Below are 22,801 nucleotides of genomic sequence, written 5' to 3'. Positions count from 1 at the left end.
CGCGCAGGCTCAGCGGCCATGGCTCACGGGCCCAGGCGCTCCGCGGCACGTGGGATCTTCCTGGACCGGGGCACGAACCCGTGTCCCCTGCATTGGCAGGCGGACTCTCAACCACTGCGCCACCAGGGAAGCCCAGGTGGTGATTTTTAATAAAAGGCCAGGAAATGAGGCCTCACCAAGGAAGTGACAGAATTTTTTATTTTTTGCGGTACGCGGGCCTCTCAACGCTGCGGCCTCTCCCGTTGCGGAGCACAGTCTCCTCACGCGCAGGCTCAGCAGCCATGGCTCATGGGCCCAGCCGCTCTGCGGCACGTGGGATCCTCCCGGGCCGGGGCACGAACCCGCGTCCCCTGCATCGGCAGGCGGACTCTCAACCACTGTGCCACCAGGGAAGCCCTGAAGTGACATAATTTAAGCAGAGACCTGCAGGAGGTGAGGGAGGGACCATGTAGGTATCTGGGGAAGAGTGATCCAGGCAGAGGGAATAGCACGTGTAAAGGCCCTGGGACGAGACCTTGCTCGGTGGGTTAGAGGAACAGTGAGGAGGCCAGTGTGGCTGGAGTGGAGTGAGTGAGGGGAAGAGTGGAGAGAGTCAAGACCAGGCAGACTGTCCAGGGCCTTGTAGGGTGTGTGGATTACTTTAGCTTTCATTCTAAGTGAAGTGGGAGCCACAGAGTGTTCTAAGCAAAGGAGCGACATGACCTGATTCAAGTTGTCACAGGCTCCCTTTGGCTCCTATGGGAGGAACAGACTGCGGGGGTGTCAGGGCCAGAGCTGAGAGACCAGGTCACTCGTCCAGGTGGGTGGTTGGGTGATAGGGCTCTGGCCAGGGTGTGGACCCTGGAGGAATGGGAAATGGTTGGATTCTGGATACAGTTTGAAGACTAAGCTGATGGGGTTTGCTACTGGGTTGATGAGAGGGGATGAAAGAAAGGAGTTGAAGGTGACTCCCAGGTTTTGTCCTCATCATCTGGAATGACAAAGCTGACAGAGGTTGGGACAGGTGGGGAGCTGATAGGGAGCTGGTTTGGGGGCATGTTATGTTCGAAGTGCCCGTGAGATCCCCACATGCAGATGTCAAGCAGGAAGTTGGCTCTCTGGGTCTCGAGTCAGGGGAGGGATCCTGGCTGGACTTCTAAATTCAGGAGTCACCTACATACGACTGATGTAAGACCTAGAGCACTGAAGGGGTATCTGAGAGTGCAGGGGCTTGAGGCAGAGGGGTCACTTGCAGAAGCATAAATCGAGGCTGGCAGGGGAATTCCCTGGAGGTCTTGTGGTTAGGACTCCGCGCTTTCACTGCCTTGGGCCCGGGTTCGATCCCTGGTCGGGGAGCTAGGATCCCGCAAGCCGCGTGGCAAAAAAAAAAAAAAAGAAAGAAAAGAAAAGAAAAAGAAAAACGCTGGCAGGAGAAAGCTATGGTCCTTGGACCGTGGGTCCTACATTGATGAATGAGTAAAGCCCTGGGCACTAATGGGGCCATTTCAGAGAGAATTTAGGAAGAAGTGGGCAGGGCATCATCAAATAATCTGGAGGATTCCTTAAAGCTTACTTAGCATAAATGCCGGGCAGGAGTTGAGTAAAAAAAAAACACTAAAAGTTTATTGAGCACCTATTATGTACCAAACACTTTAAAGCCACATTTCATTTCATCCTCACAGCGCATTGAGGTGGGCACTCATATGTCCAATTTGAGGAAAGAAGAAAGGCAAGGCACACTGATAAAAACTCTCACGCAGTGGCGGGTAGGAAGTAGAGCTGGTGGTAAGGACCGACAGTTCAAAGATGCTGGAAGAATACCCTGCCCTCAGTGCAGTGCCTGGCCCACAGGAGGCGCTCCAAGCCTCTGTGCCAAACGTAAAGGCGGGACGCAGGCAGGTAAGAAGCGGGCAGGCGGAGTCCACAGGCAGCTTATAAAGCCCAAACCACTGCTTGCGGGCGGTGTTGGGGCATTTTCTCTATCCTTGGGGATCCAGGGTCCAAGGGTCTCAGGTTAGACTCTCCTCCTCCTCGCCAATAGGGCTGGGCACCCAGGGTGGAGCCGGCCCCCGGGTCCCGGGCATTGGCACAACGGTGAAGGGCTCGGCGGGTGGCCTGGGGGCTGGCGGCTCGCGGCCAGCGTGGGGCTCAGACTCCGGCTCCAGCAGGCCTAAGGGTAGCAGCGCGTCACTGCCACTGCACTCTGGGGCCGCGCCATCAGGGGCGCCCGCGCATGCGCAGCTGGCGGCTGTGGATTCCTCCGCCACGCAGCTGTTCTTGCGGCGCAGTAAAGACAGACGCCGGCCCAGCAGGCCTCCAGCGGCCATGCCCGCGCCCACCGGCAGGAGGCGCTGCAGGAAGTCGCCGTGTGCGTCGCTCAGCGGCGCATCCACGCCGTCCTGCCGCTGGAACTGCATGTCCTCCTTGGCCAGCCTGCGGAAGAGACAATGGGTCAGCGCTGCGGCCTCTCTCTTCTTCATCAACAGAGTTGGGACCGAGGAACACTGCTTTTCCACCCCATTGTCCCACTTATCCCAAAAGACCTTGGCTCCTCACCCGAGAGCCTGGCCTTATCCTCTGGCTCTGGCTATGCTCAAACTTAGGCCTCAAAAGGCTAAGTTGGGGCCCTGCCGCCTGTCCTTTGGTATCGCTTCTGGCCCGTCCAGTCCTCATAGACTGTAGCCCTTAGCTCTGCCCCCAGTTAGTGGCCGGGTCCCAGACCTTGACCCGGATCCCTGACCCCTGACCCGTCCTAGTCCTCATGACTTTAGCTCTTAGCCCCGAATCTCCAGGGTGTAGCCTTTAGCCCCGACCTGGTCACCCACAGCCCCTTCAATCAGATACACCCCGCAGTCATGAGCCCCGCCCCCAAGAGGCCCCGCCCATCCCCACTGGCTCACGTGATGTCGAAGGTGGAGCCCTGGAAGGAGGGCTGCTGCAACAGGAAGGCGGTGGCAGCGGTGTAGGGAGCGCGAGCCTCAGCTGCGTCCCAGTATAGGTCCTTTTCCAGCATGGCCAGGTCGTCGTACATCTCGTCCACGGCCAGCATTGACACCTGCGGGCGAGGATACGCGGGGAAGAGTGGGCATGGAACAGCGCCGGCACCGAAGGGTGGACCCCTCTGGACGGGTAGGAGTGTGGTGACCAAAGAGAAGGATGGATCAGGGGCGATGTCTGAGCGAGTCTTAGCAGGGGTGGGGCCAGGGCCGCTTTGGGAGCCCAGGGATGGTCTTAACCGAGAGAGTCTCACTTGGAAGTTGCGGTCGATCAGAAAGTTGGTCTCAAAGTCATCGTCGTCCTCTCCGAAGGGGTTGATGAGCTGCTCAGCTACCTGAGTGGGTAAGAGGAGAGGTAGGTGGAGAACTGAAAACCCCTGCCCGCTCCACCCCTGGAGTCCTGGCCTTGGGGCCCCACCCACCTTGAGCCAGCCCGCGTAGAAGAAGAACTGCAGCAGGGTGAAGATGGGTACGCACAGGTCCAGGTCGTGGTCTTTGTAGCCCTGCGCCGGGTCCAGGAACTGGCGACCGATGAGGCAGGCCAGGAAGTAGCTGTACACAGCGATGGTCACCACCTGGGGGAGGGGCAGGACGGAGTGCCAATTCAGGGTTCTCTGGGCCTTGGGGGGTCATGGAGAGACCAGAGCTAGGATCGCGAGTCACTGTGATGGGGTCTTAGCTGGCCCTCAGTTTCTCCTTGAGACCAACGCTCCAGGGCCTCTGACGCGGGATAACGGCGGGGTTACCTGGGTGTAGACAAGGGGTACGCTAATCCAGTCGTAGTGAAAGAGCATCCCACACTTGGCCCGAAACACAGTCAGCTCCTGGAGGCAGATACACGTCATGAGGGGGCCTGAATAGTGAGCTCACACATGGGGATTAAGTGGGGGGGGTGTACCTGGGATGGAGGTGAGTGGTCACCTGGTGGGAGGCGGGCGTGTGCTTCTAGGGACTTCAGGGAGAGTATTTAGTGGTGAGTGTACGCCTAGGAGCACTATGCACCTAGGAGCCGCCCCATAGAGATTTAAGTGTACACCTGGGGGCTGCTAGATAAGGGTGGTTGGGATCCGCCTTGTGGCAGGCGCATGGCAGACACACAACCTCAGGGTGCGTGGGGTACAATTTCCCTGGTATTTGATATGAGTGACCACCCGGAGAGCCCACCTCCAGCAGCAGCTTAAGGGCGCCGTTGTTGCGGATGCGGCCCTCGCGCTGAGCCTGCGCCGCCAGGTTGGAGAACCAGACGCAAGGCACCCAGTACTTGTTGTAGGATGAGTTCAGGTTCTCGAACTTCTTGCGCTCCTCGCGGGTCATAAACCCTGGAGGGGCGAGGTCGGGGGTTATTTGCCCCACCCTCAGTCTTTGCGCCCCCCCGCCCCCCCACCACCCGCGTTCCTTTTGGCCGGAGCCTCACCTGCTTCCACCACATGGTCTATGGTGGGGAAGCGCTTGAAGACAGCGGTGCTGACAGAGCGCAGGATAAGCACAGCAGAGAGTCCTGCATAGCGCATGAGCGTGCGTCGGTAGAGGCGGCCGCGCTCGTCGCGCCCGTGCACTGTGCCGACCACCACGCACATGAGCGCGTCGGGCAGGGGCATGCATAGGTACTGGTTCCACCAGCGGTGCACCACCAGCGTTACGTAGAAGCCTGCGGGAGAGCCGGGAATGGGAGACTCAGTTGGGACACTAGGGCCAGGGGTTTGGGGTCCCAGGTCATGGGAAGAGGAGTGACATAGGGTCTTCATCAGGAACATGCGGTAGGCTGGATACCCAGACCATGTGGGGCCACCTGAGCTGGGAACCTGGAGATTCAGCCCTGAGGTCAGTCCAGGCTGGATCACCCTGGCTACTTGGATGTCACCTGGGATGGGAAATTAGGATCTCCGTGTAGAGGTGGAGACAGAGGGCCCACAGGCAGGTTGTCACCAAAGCCACAGGGAGCCCCGGAGCCAGGGATGTGTGAAGGGGTTGGGCATGGTGTCTAAGTCAGGGAACCTGGGGCAGGCTGGTCACCCCATCCTTGTGGGCCCAGAATGGTGGGAGGAAGGCTGAGGTCAAGTGAAGTCACTGAGGACAGGGAGCTGGGACTTGTCAGAGTCCCTTGCCCCTCAGGCTGGACTTGAAAGGAGGGAGTCATGTGGGGCTCTTGGATGGGGGTCCCTGGGGCTCAGTACATGTGAGGGGAGGCACTAGTAATCCCATGCAGACACAGATGGGAGTCCCTGAGTTGACCAGGGATAAAAGCCTATGCATGACACGGAGTTCTCATTGGGGGCACCTCAGGGGACCCTCTGACCAGATGACATACAAGGTCTCAGGAATTGGGGCCATACTTGGCCTAAAGGATGCAGAAATGGGGATTTGTGGGGGGGTGGCTTTGATGGGGGAGGCGTCTCAGAAAGGCAGGAATGGGAGTCTCCAAAAGGCATGAATGGCAATGGGTTTCTCAGGATGAAGGGAATGGGGAACTCAGGAGCGCGAACGCACCGAGCACAAAAGAGACCGGGATGAGACTGGCGTACTGGTCGCAGTAAAGAACGAGCTTCTCAAAGTAGCGCTTCTGCTCTTCGGTCAGCACGAAGCTGCGAGGGAGGGGGCGCGGGATCACGGGCGAGCCCCGGTCCCCAGTTGCAGGTCTCCCTTCCAGCACCTCCTCCGGGGCCGGCCCGCAGCCCTCCCCAAACGCCCCCACTCCGGCCGGCCCTCCCCCCTCTCCCGGGGCCGCCTCACCGATAGGCGGCACTCAGCGCCATGTAGAGCCCAAGGAAACACAGCAGCTCGCGCCACAGAAGTTTGTAGATGCTCCCGCGCCACAGCAGCAGCAGCTTCGAGAAGCCGCCGAAGCGCGCGTTCGCCACGCAAGCTGTGTACGTGACAGTCATCGCGGCGCCCGGGCCGGTCAAGCCCAAGGAGAGGGGGCTGGACCGGACCCGGGATTGGGGGCCGAGGAATGGGGGGCCGGGCCGGGCTGGAAGGCTGCTGGCGAGGGTAGAAAGGTGCGGGGACGACTCAGCTCCGCGTCACTTTCCACGCCCGGCCACCTCCTCGGTACCGGCTCTGGCTCAGCTTCCCGTCCCCTCCCACCTGCTCAGTCCTGCCCTAGCCCCCAGCCCTCCTCCCCAAGGCCCTCTGGCAGGCCACTCCCTTCCTTCGACTCCAGGTCCCAGCGTCCGGCGCCGACCTCCCCAGGCCCTCTCCGTTCATCCCCCACCGCCAAGGCCCTTGGTCCACCGAGTTAACCCGAGCTGCCCGCTCTGATCCCATACCCCTTACCTGGACGCCATCTACAGCCTCTCCCCCGCTCCCCGAGTCCCTAGCGCCTCAGTTTCTATGTTCCCGGGGCTCCAACTGACTTCCTTCCCTCAAGTCCCACTTCTGCTTTCCCTCCCCCTACTCCCCTAACCCAGTCTCGGCCCATTCTCTCCCCTGCACTTCCTTTTGAAGCCCTCCAAAGCCAGATCCCCAAGCTTCCAGGCCCCAGGTCCTCCCCCACAGCCCCTCAGCCTCAGGCTGGCTCCGTCTCCTGCACAGCTGCCCCAGCCTATCCCCCTCCCACTTAATCGAACTGGCTCTGCCCCCTCCTTCTTCTGGATCCACCTAGACCTTTCCTCTGTCCATTCCCCTCTAGCCTTCTGAGCCCTCCAACCCTACCCTGAGGACTCAGATTCTTGCCTGCAGACCCGACTCGTCCTCAAGTTTCCCTATTCCCCCAGGCCTGGGTCCTTCTCACCTGGTGGCTGGTTCAGGGACACTCAGGGACAGGGAAAGGACGGGCTTCAGGGTTGGGTGGGGCTGAAGCCAGATTCTGTGAGGGAGGGGGCTGGGGAGTGGGCGTGGGTGGCCCCTCCCTGGCCCTCCCCCCTCAGTTGCAGCCTCAGAACTTTGAAGTCTCATCAGTTTGTTACCTGGGGCAGGGGGTGGGGAATTCACCTTGTCCTCCTTAGCTCCTTCCTGTCCAGTCTCCCAGTCAGTCACTGGCAGATCCAAGAAATCTTGGACCTAGACCTGGGGGAGGGGGCAGGAACCCTGTCTTTACCAGACCCAGACATATACACACACTGCTCCGTGAGTCTGGGTCGCTCCACACTCACCTGTAATCACACACAAAGACGCACCTAGAAACACACACCATAGACCCAGACACAAATTCAGCTTTCCTCAACACAGCCTCCCACGACCACGGTGACCCAGAAAGCAGTACGCACTGGCACAAAGACTTCCAGAGTCACCAAAGAGACAACACTTAGCCCCCCACCCCCATACGCAGATATAAAGCAGATGGACCCTAACCCACCAGGCTCTCAGCTCTCAGGCACCCACATAGTGCTCCAAACAGCCACCCAGTAACACAGGGGCAGGGACCCAGGCACCCTGAATTCCTTCATGATCATACTATGTAATAGAGACACACGCAAGGTCACACAACCAGCCAAGTGCAGACCCCAGCCCGACCCCAGAATGCCTTCACACGTGAGCCATCACACAGAGGGAGGTAGCAGACATTTATTCCTGATCTCCCCTGCACAAAAACACACCATGGCCACACACCAGATGCAGGAGCACAGCAGCACACAGTCCTGGGGTCAGAGCCGGGTCCTAGGGAGTCCCTTTGATATGCCAATGTAGCAAAGACACACTCATACAACATCGACCCCTCCCAACAGTCCCACAGACCCAGAGGGTCACATCCAGATGGAGTCAGGCCATAACCCCTCATGAAACTCACCTGCATTCATTTGTACATCAATACGTAAGACACACGCTCCTCAACACCCCTTCACTGCGGGCGGCGACGGGCAGGCACACACACACCCTGGGTCTCAAACACTTTGGGCGTTGTCATGAACACACAAGCTTAGGGACACAAAACCTTGTCTCCACATTTGGCATGGATACAGGACAGATGTTCTCCCTTTACAGACACACCTACAAAGGGGGCACTCTAGCCTGGCACAAACAACCCTCCATCTTCACCATTGAATGCATAGCCCAGTGTGGGAGGGGCAGTTGCTCAGGGTTTCAGCTCCAAGAGGGGTGCCCTGGGGCGCCCCTGAGCCTCTCAAGTCCACCCCAGCACCAGGAGTGCACATGGCTCCGCTCGACCCTGCACGCGAAGGTCTGGCCAGCCAGGACGCAGTGTTCCTAACCTGGAAGGTGTCTGCCCAGCCCGGGGTAGTTAGGAACCAGCTCGGGCTGGCTGTACTCGGACCTGTGCCTCTGCCGTCCAGCTGCTGGACAGCACATAAAAGAGGATGAGGGGTGATGCTGCTAGCTACGGGAACTGGGGAGGGGACAGGCTTCAGGTTGATGGGCTCCATACCTGACCAGAGGCCCCTATTCCCTTGGATGTATCCTCACATGCTGCAGCCAGCCCTCCCCTCCACAGCCCCCATCGACCCCTGTGCGCATCTCCCCTCCTCCAGCTCACTGTCCCCACATACTTCTGACTGCTTAACCCGGGCTGGGGCAGAGGCGGGTTGCCCAGGCTAGTTCACATGCTTACTAATTGTTACAGTGAATAGTAACAAATAGACCTTGGCAGGTACATGCCTGGGGCCACTGTAAAGGCGTTACCTATTTCATTTCATTGTGTCCTCAAAAGCAGGAAATGTGAAGTTTGTGCTCCTTATTCCCGCTATCAAGGTAGGGAAACTGAGGCTCAGAGGACGCACAGTCTGTTCATGGCACAGCTAGGATCTGAACCCAGGCAGTTTGGTTCGGAGCCTGGGGTCCTGCCGTGGGCTGCACTGCCATGTTCGTTTACAAGCACCTCCTCAATGTGGGCGTGCCCACATGGGTTTGTGTACACCTGACTGAACTGGGGGGACACGTCTAGGCTCGTGGTTGCATTCCCCTCACACACACACCCTGGCACGCCTAGACCCTGGGTGTGCACTGTCTGAACACCACTTCCTGACTCATGCATATCCTTAGTAACCCCCTTTCTCCCGCCATCCCCATCCAGCTCCAGCTTGGAACTTGCAAACGCCCAAGGTCATGCCAGTCCTGGGTCTTGGGGATGACCGTGACTGTCCAGGCAGTGGCAGAGGGAGGAGTGAAGGAGAGAAGGGGTGCTGCTTTATGCCTTTCCGGCTGGTTTGCTAACCCTTCCAGGGTCAGGTGAATTTGTGCCATGGCCCTATGAATGGCCACACTTCTGTCTCCATTTTAGGAATACGGGGACTGAAGCTCAAACTTCAGGAAACAGGCAGCAGGCCACTCAGTGAGGCTGCTCTGGGGGCAGGACAGGACGTCAGGGCCCGTCCAGCCTGAGTCCTTTGTCATCCTGCCCCTTAATCAGCCCCCCTGTTGCAGCCCTGTGCTGGGAGGGGCTGAGGCCATTCCATGTAACAGGAATTGGGAGGTGGGGGTGGAAACTGTTAATCCGCAGTCTGGCAGGCCCAGCCTCTGCCCAGGGTGCCCACTAATTCCCAAACCAAACAGCAGGCAGTGCTGGGCCTGCTGCCGACCTAATCCGCTCCCCACCAGCCTGGAGCTGGCCAAGGGGCCTCCCCGTTCCCACGCTCTGAGCCTTGAAGGAAGTGGGCAGATGCCCCTTTCTTCTACTCCAGGCTTTACAGCCCCAGAGGACACCCTTACCCATATAGAGCTAGAAAAAGGCACCCCTTTACAGAAGAACCCTCCTTCCAAAATTACCACAATAAACACACATCTCTATTAGGTCTCTGTTGTGAGGGACCTAAACATACATCTATGCCTCTCTGGATGTGACATCTTTGTGCAGTGTACAACCTTTGCAACTGTACATGGAGGTACTAGGCCCCAACCCCACCATGTCAACATCCACAGTAGTTTAAGATCATTTTATTGAGGGAGGAGAGGCGGGGAGAGGTGCGGGGGCAGCTACAGCTCCCCCAGCCCCACCAGGGGGAAAAGACCCCCTCCCCGCCTCCCTTCCCCCAAGTGGTTCCCCTGTATTATGGGGGAACTTTGTGCAAACTCTGCCCCGGTGGGTGGCGGCTGAGTGTGAAATGGCAGCAGCTGGGGCTGGTGGTGGTGCTACTGGGCACTGGGGGGCTTGTAGGGCTCCAGGAGAAGAGCAGAGAAGGTGTTGACCTTGTCCGCCCCCCGAACCTCATGGGGCAGCAGTGGCAGCTTCACAATGTGGAAGTCTTCATATAGGTCCTCCATCTGCGGCAGGGGTAGAGGGCAGAAGGCAGCAGGGCCACAGGGCAGGGACAGAATGTGATCAACGTAAAGGGTCAGGCTAAGGGTCTCCCAGAGTCAGGGAGAGAATATGAGCAAGGGCTTCACAGGGACATAGGTGGGAGTGGCGCCAGTGAGGTCAGAGACCACTGGGCTGGACCTCCCACTCCCCAGGGTGAGAGGTATCTAGGCCAGGCCAGCCAGTCTATGAAGGCCAGAATCAGAAGGTCTGAAGCAGTGGGTGAAGGGCAGGGGTTTGGGGCGAGGAACAGAAGGTGGGCTGGAGCAAAAGGTCAGAGAATACAGTAAAAGGTCAGCAGTGCCTTGGCTGGGCTGGGACGGACCCCAGCTTCCAGGGTCAGAGCTACGAGGGCTGGGCGGGAGGGTGGGTGTGCGCACCTGGTCCAGGTACTTGGCCTGGATCTTGTGGCGGGCCTCACACATCTTGCAGGGCTTCTCGGGATCAGGGAAGACGAGTTGGTTGACAATGATGTTGTGCGTGTCGATCTTGCACTTGGCCAGCTCCTGGATCAGCCGCTCCGTTTCATACAGGGACAGGAACTCAGCAATGCACACACAGATGAAGGTGGTTTGCTCCTGCAGGATCCAAGACAGGACAGGGAGGGGCAGATTTCAGCCCTGTCTCTTTCCCCTGAGCTTCTCGCCGCCCGCCTGGACCGCAACTCACAGGGTCCTTGAACTGCTCACTGACGGAGCGGATGACAGGCAGTGTCTCCTCCAGCTTGGAGGCCAGCTGGTCTGCGTTCATGTCCCCGAGGCCCAGCATGTTGCACATCTGTGGGGACGATGTGAGAGGGCTCATGGTTTACCTGGGGCACATTATACTCCCTGGGTTGGGCTCACTAGATACCCGGGGGACGACTCCTGACACCTCCCAGTGGTTAAAGGTGTGGGCCCTTGAGCAGATCGCAGGGGTCCAACCCTAGCTCTGCCATTTCTGCGGGACTGTGGCCAGGTTAGCTTGACCTCCCAGAGCCTCAGTTTCCTCATGTGTAGAGCTGTTGTGCTGTATGACATGTCACGTGCTTGGAACGGTGTCTGGCACACAGTAAGGGCCCCACAAATGTGACTGAGGCACAGGTCCCCGCCGGGGGACCACACACAACCAAGGAGGTGTCAGTGGAGTGCAAAAGTGTGACGGCATCAGGGTTGTCATGTTGTGCTAATAGTAACCCATGGGGGGATTCGCATGCTCTCCATTTGACAGATAAGGCCCAGAGAGGGGAAGTGACTGGAGGTCACACAGCTGTGTCACACCAGAGTGCAAAGCGTTTGAACCCGGGCCATCTGGCTCTGGGATATGTGCTTTCAAGCTCTGTCTGGGGCACTCAGCGGGTGGAGGCAGGGACACTGGGTGCTGTGGAGTAGGGGGGACGGTTCCCCCGCAGTGAAGATCCATCCCATCCATTGGGAAGCGCTGACTGAGAGCATATGTGGGAAATGCCTTTGTTTCTGCACATCTTGGGGTCTGGGGGCCCACTCTGATTCAGGGGACTCCTGGATGCCCTGGGGCTCTGCCTGCCTGTGAGATGAAGGGGCTGATCTGGTTCTTGATCTGCATGAGGCGGCCTAGTCCCCGCTCGACGATGGTGGGGAAGTTGAGCAGTCTTAGCGTGTGGCCTGTGGGCGCTGTGTCGAACACCACCACCGAGAAGTTCATGCCCTTCACCAGCCTGTGGGGAGATGAGGATCAGGCCCGCTCTGCCCCCTCTTCCACCCTAGCCCCAGGCAGCACCGGGCACCCAGAGTCCCCGCCGGGCCTGACCTCATGACCTCTGCATAGCTCATGGCCTCATCGATGCCTGGGAAGGCGCTCATGGCTTCCTGCATCATCTTCTTGCCCATGCTCAGCATGTTGTCCTCCTCAAAGAACTCGTCCGGCAGCTCCGCCACACCCAGGCTGGGGTCAATCTCCTGGGGGCCGAGAGGGTCAAGACTCAGGCTGCTGTTGCTGGAGCCTTCCCACCTGGGCACGGAGCCCGAGGGAGCCTGTGGGGTGCCCTGAGCACAGCCCTTCACCAGGTCACAGCTGGGGAGACCTCTGAGGTGCCCTGGCCCTTCCCTTAGGCGCTTAAGGTCTCGGGTGGTGGCACAGATTGTTAAAGTCTTTCACAAGCAGATGGAAAATCGCCAACTGTGCTCAGTGTCCCAGAGGGAAGCCAGAGTGCGTTGCAGTGCCTTCTCACGGGCTGTTCCCCCACCCGGGCCTGTGGCCTCTTCCAGATCATTCCTCTAACATGAGTCATCCCTGACCGCCCAATCTAACAGTGCAGCCCTAGCCCCCTCTGCCCTGCCTTCCTTTCTTCTTAACATCTGGCCTCTCCTCACATGGTTTACTTAGCATGTTTTTCGCCTGTCTCCCCAACCGGAATGCTGGCCCCACAAGGGCAGGGGTTTTTCTGTCTTGTTTACTGCTGTGTCCCCAGTGCCTGGAAGTGTCTGGCACAGAGTAGGTCCTCAACATGGATGCAGATTCCATGAAGGGGATGACCAAGCCTGGGGTCCCTGGCCCGTCCTGCACTCATTGCCTCTCTATCTCCCGCCTGTCACCTCTTCTACTTGAATTCATGTTTCCTGTGGCGAAGCCCTCCACTCCCTGGCCTCAGAGGTCATTTCCCTGCAGGGAGCTTGTCCACACATCACCCCCCCACAGTCACACCCTTGATGGGTTGTTCCTAGTCACCAGGCCACTCTCTGACCCCAGCCTTCTCACTTCCTGTTATTCTAGACCTTCCTGGGCCACCTCATCCCCGCACCTCTACCCGCTTTTTCACCGTCAGTGTCCCTCTTGGGCGGCACTCTTATCCAGCCCAGTCTCCACAAGATGCCTCTGCAAACACTCCCTTCTCCCTCTGTGGTTGGCAAAAGCCCCATCCTGTTTATTCACAGCTCGCTGGCATGGCTACACCAAGGTGAACATCAGGGGAACATCCCAGACGAAGAACTCAACCTTGCTCCCCATTCCTGATCACAAGTCTCCAACAGGCACTCGACGAGCCAGAAAATCCACCCATGGGAATGTTAATGCCATATCTTCTCCCTGCTCAAACCCCTTCTGGCCCGTGTGTCCCTCACCCTCTGCTGAGGCCTGTGCCTCGCCTGTGTCTCAATGAGAAAGCGAAGCCATTGGCTGCCTACACCCTCATTTCCTCCCAGGAAACGCCCCAGTCCCCCCACATTCCTTCTAAGCCCCTGGTCCTGGCAGAGCCCAAGTCCTGAGTCTGTGCGCTGGAGTGAGCTCACACCTGCCTGAGGCCCGTCCTCAGCCGGCATCCTCACTCCTTCCTGCAATATCACTTGTCCCTCCCAGTTGAAGCTTCCCCCCACCCCCTCGGCTGCACCGCGCAGCTTGTGGGATCTTAAGTTCCCTGACCAGGGGTTGAACCTGGGCCCTTGGCAGTGACAGCCCAGGGTCCTAACCACTGGACCACCGAGGAATTCCCTGAAGCATGTGCAGCAGCAAACAAACATGCTCTAGCATCTCCTTCCTCAGAAAAGCCTTCCTTAACCCTCATTCCCTTCTCCCTCCAGAGATGGCCATGCTCATTTCTCTGCTCCCATCATGGTGATCATTGTGTCCACCTCAGCTCACCCATTCCAGGCAGGCTTCTGCCCCCATTCCCAGGGTGATCTGCTTAAAACTCATGTGCCTGCTAGAGCCGACAACCTTTCTGCCCTAGTCCCTTTGTCCTCCTGGAGCTTAGGAGCCCACACTCTCTGGCTTTCCTCCCACCTCACCTGTGGCTCCTTCTCGGCCTCTTTCAATGGTTCTTCCTCCTCCTCTGCTGGACCCTAAATGCTGATGTGCCCCCGGGGTTGTTTCTGGGCCTCTCTATTCTTTCACGTGCTCCTCCACTCACACAGCTTTAAATACCACCCTTGGGACAATGACTCTCAAATCAATGCCAACCTCCTCTGAGCTCTAGGTTCACATAACTAAGCTGCTGTCCTGATGTCTCCACTTGGATGACCAGTGGGCACCTTGGTCTCACTGTGGCCAAATAAAATTCCTGACGTTTGGTCTTCTAAACCTGCTCCTCTCCCAGTCTTCCCCACCTCAGCTGCCCAGGGAGATAACCAAGACATGTACTTATGCTTAATTCATTTTTTTCTCTCACCCATTACAAACAAGCAGTTAAATTGCTTTAATTCCAAAATACATCCCAAATTTGACCACTTCTCACCCCTCCTCCCAATTTTGGGCTGCCATCATTCCTAGCCTGGTCACTGTCCCAGTCTCCTTGTTTCCATCCTTGACTTACAATCCAATTTCTGCATGAGAGCTACAGGGAACTTTCTGGAAAACAAATTTGGCCATGACATTACTCTGCTTAAAACAAACAGCTTCCCATTAACTTGGAAACAAAGCTAAACTGATCTCAGTGGGCTGCAAGGTCCTACACCATGTGGTCCTGATTGATGTCTCCCTCCCTTCCCTTGCTCACTAAGCGCCAGTCACTCTGGCTTCTTTTCTGCTCCACAAACGTTCCTCACTCGTTCCCCTGTGGGTATGCTGAAGAAGGAGTGAAAGTGGAGAGACAGAGGATGGAGAATGGGCAGGACATGGTAACTGATGGTGGGTGTTCACAGGAAAGGCCTGAAGGTGACTTTGCCAGAGTTGGGGCGGGGGGGGTGGGGCTAAGCCCTGCTGCACTCACCATGGCGAAGAGGTTGTCATAGCCTTTGACCTTGGTAGGCACCTTGGAGAACTTCTGGTCAAATGCATCGGAGATATTGTGGGCTGGGTCAGTGGAGATGATCAGAACACTCTCCCGCCCCTTGGATAGCTGGACTGCTAAGCTGCAGCTGGGCAAGGGAAAGGCCAAAAGGTGGGAAGTGAAGGGTTAGGCTCTGCTCCTTAGGTCTGCATGGGGAGAAGAAGGGTCCCGGGAGCAGGGGACCTGGATCAGCAAGGGCCTTGAGAGAAGAGTACGGATGACTGTGGGATCAAGCCTCAATCCCTGCAGAGGGACCCTATCAGACCTCACCTACTGAGCCCTCCAGCTGGCTATATAGTGGTAAGGTTCAGCTGAATGTGTCCGTCCCGCCTGATGCCTGCTTCCTTGCTGGCACAAAGTAACATGGTCCAGCTATCCAGCCAACTCGACCCTGTGTCCCCTCCCTCAACTCTAAACTAAGGGGTCCTTTGCACCTCCTGCTAAATTCGATAGTTCAGTCCACTTGTCCAGGGTAATTTGCCCCGGGGACCCCTCCCCCTCTTCCCAGCTGAATGGGTAGTCTGATCATGTGCCCTCTCTCCCGCCTTCCACCCCCACCCCCACGTGGGCATAGAATGGCAAGGTTCACCAGACTAGGATAGTTCGCCCCGGTGCCCCTCCCCCTACTCTGGGCTCACTCTGGTACAGTCTAGCTGATTGGGACATTTAAACGCTCTCCAGGCTCCCGTGCGCTGGATCCAATGTGGTTCAGCCCTTGAACAGGCCTGCATTCAGGAGGTAGCTTCCATTTGCTCCCGATAACTTCCGAAGAGTACAACCCAGAAGGCCCCAGCCCAGCCCTCCTGCCCGGCTGGTGGTGGAAGACCCGGTCCTTGGCCTCCCCTTCGCCCTGTGGTACATCCCACCCGTTTTCCTGGCCACCACCGCAGCCTCCTTACCTGCAGGTGGTCTTTCCAACACCACCCTTGCCCCCGACGAAGATCCACTTAAGGCTGCGCTGCTCGATAATGTTGCTAAGCGTGGGCTCCAGCGGCTCCACATCAGGGGCATCTTCGAACTCCTCTGCCTCAACCCCCCACCCGGCCACCCCTGCCGCCATCTTGGAAACGGCTCACGTGATCAAGCGGAGCGCACCATGCAAAGCACCTACAGGGGAAATTTCCTATCACAACCCCATCAAGGCTAGAAGATTGAACCAATTTTCTCATGGCCTAACTCTTAGGAGCTAATAGAAGCTATATTTCCAACGTCTTCCCCTTCCAAGGTTCAGCTTGTCAGCCTCTTGTCTATATTTTCTTCAAAGACTCCCCCTTCCTAATTAACATATTGGTACATCCCAGGTTACTCCCCTTTACTGATTGGCCCCTAAGTCTTGCAGCACTCCTTTCATTGGCTACATCTTTTCTTACTTTTACCAATCACTCTCAGGTCCCGGTAGCCGCCAACCTCTCCTTAGCAACCGGCCAAACACCCACTGCATACCTTTTTGAAGAAGTTAGATCCGAGGTCCACCCTGACCTGACCCCATAGGCTCAACTTCATGTCGATCATTCCCCCCCTATTCTCCAACCTGGGTTCCAACACCGCCTCAGGCCCGTCTCTTCTGTTATTCAATTGGCTGGGAACCACCGGGCTCCTGACGCAAACCAATCATAAACGAACCGATAAGTTGGCTGGAGACGGTCCCGGGGCTGCTGTGGGCGAGGTCCGCAGATCCTTGTCCAGTGAGCCCTGAGCCCCCATGCAGGACAGGACAGGGCAGGGACAACACTTGCAACTGCGCTCCTTGTCGTAGAAGGGACCCTGTTCCCGAAAACCTCCTTCCAGTTTGCTCTCTGTCCGAGGGGAAACTCCAGTTCAGCCAATTCTCTGAAACTCTGCCCTGGGCAGGAATACAGGCTGGGTCCCAGGCCCTTAGCGGATACTCATAGGTGGAGACTCCAACCTAGAAATATCCGCGGTTTCATGAGTACTCTAGCACATAAAATAATACCCTGACGTTCAAATGGGGATCCCCGCTCCTTGGAGTCAGCTGTGTCTCTATTCCCAAATAAAAGCTCCACCCCAGAGACAGGTACCCAATCCAGAGACACCCCTATTTCTATTCTGGGGGCCCAGGCTAGATATGCCCTCTAGTTAGTCCTAGTTAGGGACCCAGCTTCCGAGATGTCAGCTGAGCACACAGCCTCAGGCGAGGTCCCACCCCTCACTGAGATTATCCCTGGTGCCAGAAGTGGATTCTAGCCCCGAAAAGCTAATACGCCCCTAAGTCCCAAGCGGGAACCTCACTCCGAGAGCCCGCTACAGCCCCAGGCGCAGACAATAGTCTCATTCCGGAAGAGACTATCTCTGCGTAACGCCTGCGGGAGTCTAGCAGGGCTATAACCAACCGCGGGGCGGAGGCGGGGGCGGGGCGGGGCGGGGCGTCTGCCCGCCGGCGCGTAGCGTCAAACCTTACTCATCATTCACCCCGCCCCTCATGCCCCGCCTCCACTGCGGATGCCTGAGGGCCAGACCGGTCTTCCCGGCATGCATTGCCCGGGACGAGGCAAGTCTGGCGCCAAGCGCGGGCCCGGAGCGGCCTTCCCGGAATCCTTTGCGAGGTACCTGGCGACAAAATGGCTGCCCGAGGGAGACGGGCGGAACCTCCGGGCCGGGAGGCGCCGGGCCCCGCGGGCGGCGGCGGCGGCGGGAGCCGATGGGCTGAGTCCGGGCCCGGGACGTCGCCCGAGAGCGGGGATGATGAAGTGTCGGGCGCGGGTTCGAGCCCGGTGTCGGGCGGCGTGAACTTGTTCGCCAACGACGGCAGCTTCCTGGAGCTGTTCAAGCGGAAGATGGAGGAGGAGCAGCGGCAGCGGCAGGAAGAGCCGCCCCCGGGCCCGCAGCGACCCGACCAGCCGGCCACCGCCGCCGCCGCGGGTCCCGGGGATCCGAAGAGGAAGGGCGGCCCGGGCCCCACGCTCAGCTTCGTAAGGAGCCGCGGGGGTGGGGGCGGGCACCAGGGCCTTCCTTGGCAGGGGGAATCGGGCTCGAGAAAGGGGAGCGGGATCCAGGTCCACCCTCCGACCCCGATGAGGGAGCCGTCCGGGTCACCCGCTGAGGATTCGGAAACTGGATTCTCGACGAGAGAGGTCTGGGGGCGGAGGTGGGGACCCCCGCAGTATGCCCGCAAGAACTGGGAGTTGGGGGGAATTCCATTGGAAACAGCGCTCCGAGAATGGGGAAACCAGGATACCAGGATTCCTGTTTGAGTGGAATCCCGAACTTTGGATACTGGGACCATCTCCCACTATGGGGATGGGGGGCATAGTCAAGTCTGGACTCTGAGCTGTGTGGATGAGAGACTCAGACTGCTTACTGTGTGACCCTAGCAGATTTGCTTGAGTTCCCTGAGTCTCATTCGTCCAGTGTCCATTTATTGAGCACCTTACCTTGTGCTGGGCAGTGTGCTAGGTGATGGGTATGCTGTGTTGATTATGACAGGCATCTCTGCTTTCCTGGGGCATCTGATCTGGTCTAACCTCATTTTCCCTGCTTGTAAAAATGGGCATCATCGCATCTTCTGATGTGATTAGCACTGGGCCTTTCTTATAGGAAGGGCTAAACCAGTGGTTCTCAACTGGGGACGATTCCCCTCACCTCATCCCCACATTTGCCAAAGTCTGGAGATATTTTGGTTGTCAGAACTGGGGGAGGGAGTGCTATTGACATTTATGAGTAGAGGGCAGGAATGGTGCTCAACATCCTACAATGCGCAGAACAACTGTCTCCCCCTCCCGAACAAAAATGATCCAGTTCAAAATGTCACTAGTATATGCGATTGAGAAACTCTAGGCCACAGAAATGGTACCTACCTTGATTGTCAACTCTGAGCTTGCTTTGTCTCTGGTGTTGAGAGCAAGTTCCTGTGGTATGGAGAAAAAAGTGTGGTGTGAGAGTAACGAACTGGGGGTCAAGTTTCTTCATCCGTCAAAAATGAGTGTGAGAATAGTCCCAACAGCGCAGGTCACTTAATGCCTGGCTGAGGGATAGGGATGGGATGTCTGTAAAGCCTGTTGCAGCCCCTGGGGCACAAGAAACCCTCAAGTGTGTGGGAGAAAACAGAAGACCAGGATGAAAGTTCAGAGTAAGACTTATGTTTGAGGAAGGGGAAGTGGCAGGACCTGGGCTGGTGTGAGAACTGGGTGGAGGCCGAGTGCCCCTCTGTGAGTGAGAATAGCAGTAGTTGTCGCTGCCTGTTTCATTTGTTCATCAAGGGGCTGTTTGCAGGAGCACCTGCAAAGAGGCCAGGCCCGGTTACGTGTAGGGGAACAGTGTCGCTTGGTGGTTAAGAATGCTGCTCTGGCCTAGACACACCTGACCCAGAATCCAGCTCCACTGTTTGCTGTTGGCATGATCCATGGTACAGGCTTCTCCTTTTCAGAGATGTTTCCTCATCTTTACAATGGGGATGGTAACCTTCATCGTAAGGTGACTGTGAAAGTGGAAGTAGATAGTATATCCAAAGCACTTGGCACAGGGCTTAGCATACAGTAAGTGCTCAATAAAGGGAACTGTTGCTGTCTGTGTGGTTTCTACTAGGGGAGGGTGAGGACAGTGCTCGTCCCCACCGATGTGGGAATTCTTTTCTCTCCCTGGGAGGGCAGCCTGGGGGCCCAGGACTGCCTGGGCATCATGGGCCCAGGGCAGGCGCTGAGTCGCGTGTGCTCCTCTCTGATTGCTGCGCAGGTCGGCCGGCTGGTGGAGCTGGGCGCGGCGTCGGGACGGGCCACCGGGCCGGGCTAGGAAGGTGTAGTGGGCCTCAGCGCCGCCAAGGGCGGGCCCCGGCTCCTGTAACCGTTGCAGTCTTCTGTCCCTTCACCCAGGTGGGCAAGCGCAGAGGCGGGAACAAACTAGCCCTCAAGACGGGAATAGTAGCCAAGAAGCAGAAGACGGAGGATGAGGTGAGCAGGCTGGGTGTGGGGGGCTGCCCACGTTGCCTTTTCCTTCCAGCCTCAGTTCCTGGCCCAGGTGCCCTGTCCCTCCCTCCTCAGTATCTAGCCCTTGGATGGGTGTACTGGGTGGGGGAGGAGGGCTTTCAACAAAGTTCCCAGATAACTTGATTCTCCATATCTTTACCTCACACCCAAGACCTTTGCGGTGACTCTGTGGGTGGGTCAGCTGTCTCAGGACAGTCCTGACCCTGGTTCCTGGCCTCCTTGGCATCTCCTTCCCAACCCCCGTGTGTCCCTCCCCTCCCCCCAACAGGTATTAACAAGTAAAGGTGATGCATGGGCCAAGTACATGGCAGAGGTGAAAAAGTACAAAGCCCACCAGTGCGGCGATGATGATAAAACTCGGCCCCTGGTGAAATGACCCCCCTCCCTGCCTGCCCACGGCCTGGGACTCTGCGATGTACATAACTATTTAATGCAGCGGCAGCGCGGCAGCCTTTTTCCCCCAAGGACTTATATACAGAAGGAAACCGAGATGCTTCCTGCAGCTGCCGCAGCTGCGGACGATTCTCCAGGACTCTTTTTTACCTTGAGCACTTGTCTCCTGAGACTTCATAGAACAGTGGTTTACTGTCCCCTGTCTTCCCAGCTCCTCCCTCTCTCTGGCTCTTTCTGTCTTCCTCTTCTCATCCTCTCCTCCCTCCCTTTAGCCATCACTTCTGGGAAGTAAAGAACTTGACCTAGTGCTGGAGCTGTGTGCTTGGTTTGCCTTCTTTGCTGTTCTCCAACCTAAGCCCTCCCCTCATGGCTGGCACTGCACCCACCAAAGCCTGGATCTGGCCCAGTGAGGGAGGGATTTGGGAGGGTGTGGGGGGAGAACGAGGGTGCATCACTTCCTGTAGGCCTGAACTCTCCTCAGGTCTCACCCCTGACTTTCCCCCCCACTGTTGGGTGTTCTTGTTCAGTGTCCCTTCACAGTCCCATTTGGGCTGGGCCAAAGCTGTCAGTTTGTTCAAATCAGAAGACACTGAGCACCTCTGGTGTGCCTGGGTTTTTCTGGGCCCTGCGGCTGCTGCAGTGAACAGAACAGACCATGCATGATCCCTGCCATTGTGGAAGAAAACAGACACAGATGAAAGGGGGAAGCCGTTCTGGGAGGTGACTGCGAAGGACAGGATAGAGGCTGCAGGGAGGGGTCTATTTTAGTTGACACATCTGACCAGAGTCCTGAGGGAGGTGAGAAAGCCTGTCCCAGGGGTAGTGAACAGCCAGCATAAAGACAGGGAGAGTGCCTGGCCCTTATGGGCAGCTTTGAGGAGGCCCCTATGACTGGAGCCGGCTGAGTGAGGAGCATGGGTGGATTATATGCAGAGCCTTGTGTGCTAGGGTGAGAAACCTTTGGGGGGGTTGTGAGGTAAGGAGCAACATGATGTGTTTTATTCAGTATGTCTTAACAGGATCCCTCTGGCTGAAGGGGTCTGGGCAGAACCTGGGAGATGGAGGAGGCCAGGCCATGATCAGGCAAGGGGAGGTGATGGGGTGTTGGCAGTGGAGGAAGTAAAGAGGGCTAGGATCTGGATTCCCGTGGGGCTGCTCTGTCCTGCCAGCTACCTGTAGCCCTTCCAGGGAAGGGGCTTGTTTGTCCCACCTTGCAGAACATGACAGTTGATATATCAGGGGACAAGGTATCCTAAAGGAAACCTGATGCCCCTAGTGCCCCTCTAGTACTCCTTGTACTTTTGTGTCTTCCTGGCCTCATTGCTCATCCTGCTGGAGCTGAAGGCTGCCTGGCTGCCTGCTTTCCCTGGAGCCCACAAATATTTTAAGATGCCCTTGCCTCCTGACCCCTTTTCAAACCTATTAGACCTGGAGCAACATCTAGGCCCCCCAGCTGTGGGCCCATCTCCCAGGCCTTCCCAGGCACGAATGCTGAGCAGCTCGGCACTCCTGCCCATCCTAGGGCCAGGCTCCCAACCCTCTTACAACAGGGGAGCATCATGACTCTGAGGATCAGGTGGTAACCATGTGCTTGGCCCTCCACCACCCGTAGAGGCAGGGGGAGGAGGGCTGAGGTAGCACCTACCCAGCCTCACACTGCCAGATTCAGCCTGTGGAGCGTGGGGCATCCCAAATACTGAGCACGAAAACACCAAACTCTCTGTCCTAGTGGAGCGAACATTCTGGTTGGGGGAAACAGACAAGAAACAAAATACAGAACACCACATGTTTATACATTCTGTGGCGGGGGAAAAAAGCATGAAAGGGGGACTGTGATGAGAATGGGAGAGATGATAACTTTAAATTGGTCGGGAATGGCCACACCATTTGTTCCAAGTCCCGAAGGAGGTGGGGCAGGCAGTGAAGATGGTTCTTGGAAGAGTGTTCAGGCTAAAGGAACAGCAGGTGCAAAGACCCTGAGCTGAAACCACGCCCGGCTTGAAGAGTGAGCAAACAGCCTTTGGAACAGGCAACATGTCCCCCCTCACTTCCTGCTAACACACTGTAAGGCTTGTCTGGTTTATTTTCCACATCATCTCAATGGTCTCCCTCCTACTTTCAGGATGCTGAGCTGGCCCAAGTGTGACTTTAACCTTGGGGATGTAGTGTGGGGGAGAGGACATAGGAAGCCAATGGAGCCAACTCTACCTCCTCCTCCCTCAAAGCCACCCACAGCCTCTGGATCTTTAAAAAGAAACATAAGTGGGAGAAGTAGGTCGCCCCTGCAGCAGCTCAGCCTCTATTCTGGAGTATCAGGAGGCAGAGGGAGCTGATGGCGTCCCAGCACCTCCTTTCACTGAGCTCACCTACCCTGACCTGGGGAAAGTCTGAAGAGGGAGGAGAATCAAATTCAGGTTTTGGTGAGTCACACAGTCCCAGCTTCAAACTATTCTGGTGTCTGTTTGCTGTGTGATCTTGGGCAAGTCATTTAGCCTTTCTGTGGTTCAGGTTCTTCATCTATAAAGTAGAGAGAAAATACTGAAGCTCCTTGTAGAGTGAAGTTCTAAAGTAAGGGCACTGTTTATAC

General features: G+C 57.2%; 3 protein-coding genes across 5 annotated transcripts; 1 reads left to right on the top strand and 2 right to left on the bottom strand.

Annotated features, from left to right (window-relative positions):
• Nucleotides 1–1,587: 1,587 nt before the first annotated feature.
• On the bottom strand, nt 1,588–8,328 carry BEST2 (bestrophin 2). 3 transcript variants are annotated; one of them, XM_067733431.1, is made up of 10 exons: nt 6,249–8,328; nt 5,706–5,954; nt 5,463–5,557; nt 4,390–4,623; nt 4,140–4,294; nt 3,722–3,799; nt 3,398–3,550; nt 3,230–3,310; nt 2,880–3,034; nt 1,588–2,412 (listed from the first exon to the last, which is right to left on the bottom strand). In XM_067733431.1, the coding sequence occupies exons 1-10, from the start codon at nt 6,257–6,259 to the stop codon at nt 1,989–1,991; spliced, it is 1,635 nt and encodes a 544-aa protein (XP_067589532.1). In that variant the 5' UTR covers nt 6,260–8,328; the 3' UTR covers nt 1,588–1,988. The 3 variants fall into 3 exon arrangements, with proteins under 3 accessions (XP_067589532.1, XP_067589531.1, XP_067589533.1); XM_067733430.1 differs by having other exon boundaries at nt 2,880–3,310; XM_067733432.1 differs by lacking the exons at nt 5,463–5,557; nt 6,249–8,328 and having other exon boundaries at nt 2,880–3,310; nt 5,706–5,841.
• A 1,456-nt stretch (nt 8,329–9,784) lies between these two features.
• GET3 (guided entry of tail-anchored proteins factor 3, ATPase) lies at nt 9,785–16,390 on the bottom strand. The gene is made up of 7 exons (XM_067733436.1): nt 15,781–16,390; nt 14,822–14,969; nt 11,929–12,077; nt 11,686–11,836; nt 10,831–10,938; nt 10,542–10,739; nt 9,785–10,127 (listed from the first exon to the last, which is right to left on the bottom strand). The coding sequence occupies exons 1-7, from the start codon at nt 15,939–15,941 to the stop codon at nt 9,996–9,998; spliced, it is 1,047 nt and encodes a 348-aa protein (XP_067589537.1). The 5' UTR covers nt 15,942–16,390; the 3' UTR covers nt 9,785–9,995.
• A 980-nt stretch (nt 16,391–17,370) lies between these two features.
• Nucleotides 17,371–20,527, top strand: TRIR (telomerase RNA component interacting RNase). Its single transcript, XM_067733438.1, has 3 exons — nt 17,371–17,811; nt 19,708–19,785; nt 20,090–20,527. The coding sequence occupies exons 1-3, from the start codon at nt 17,461–17,463 to the stop codon at nt 20,195–20,197; spliced, it is 537 nt and encodes a 178-aa protein (XP_067589539.1). The 5' UTR covers nt 17,371–17,460; the 3' UTR covers nt 20,198–20,527.
• Nucleotides 20,528–22,801: the final 2,274 nt, after the last annotated feature.

Source organism: Pseudorca crassidens, chromosome 3, assembly GCF_039906515.1.
Source record: "Pseudorca crassidens isolate mPseCra1 chromosome 3, mPseCra1.hap1, whole genome shotgun sequence".
In the NCBI taxonomy this organism is placed as follows: Eukaryota; Metazoa; Chordata; class Mammalia; order Artiodactyla; family Delphinidae; genus Pseudorca; species Pseudorca crassidens.
The sequence above is the reverse complement of the archived record's forward strand: the minus strand, read 5'-3'. Positions and strand labels throughout refer to the sequence as shown.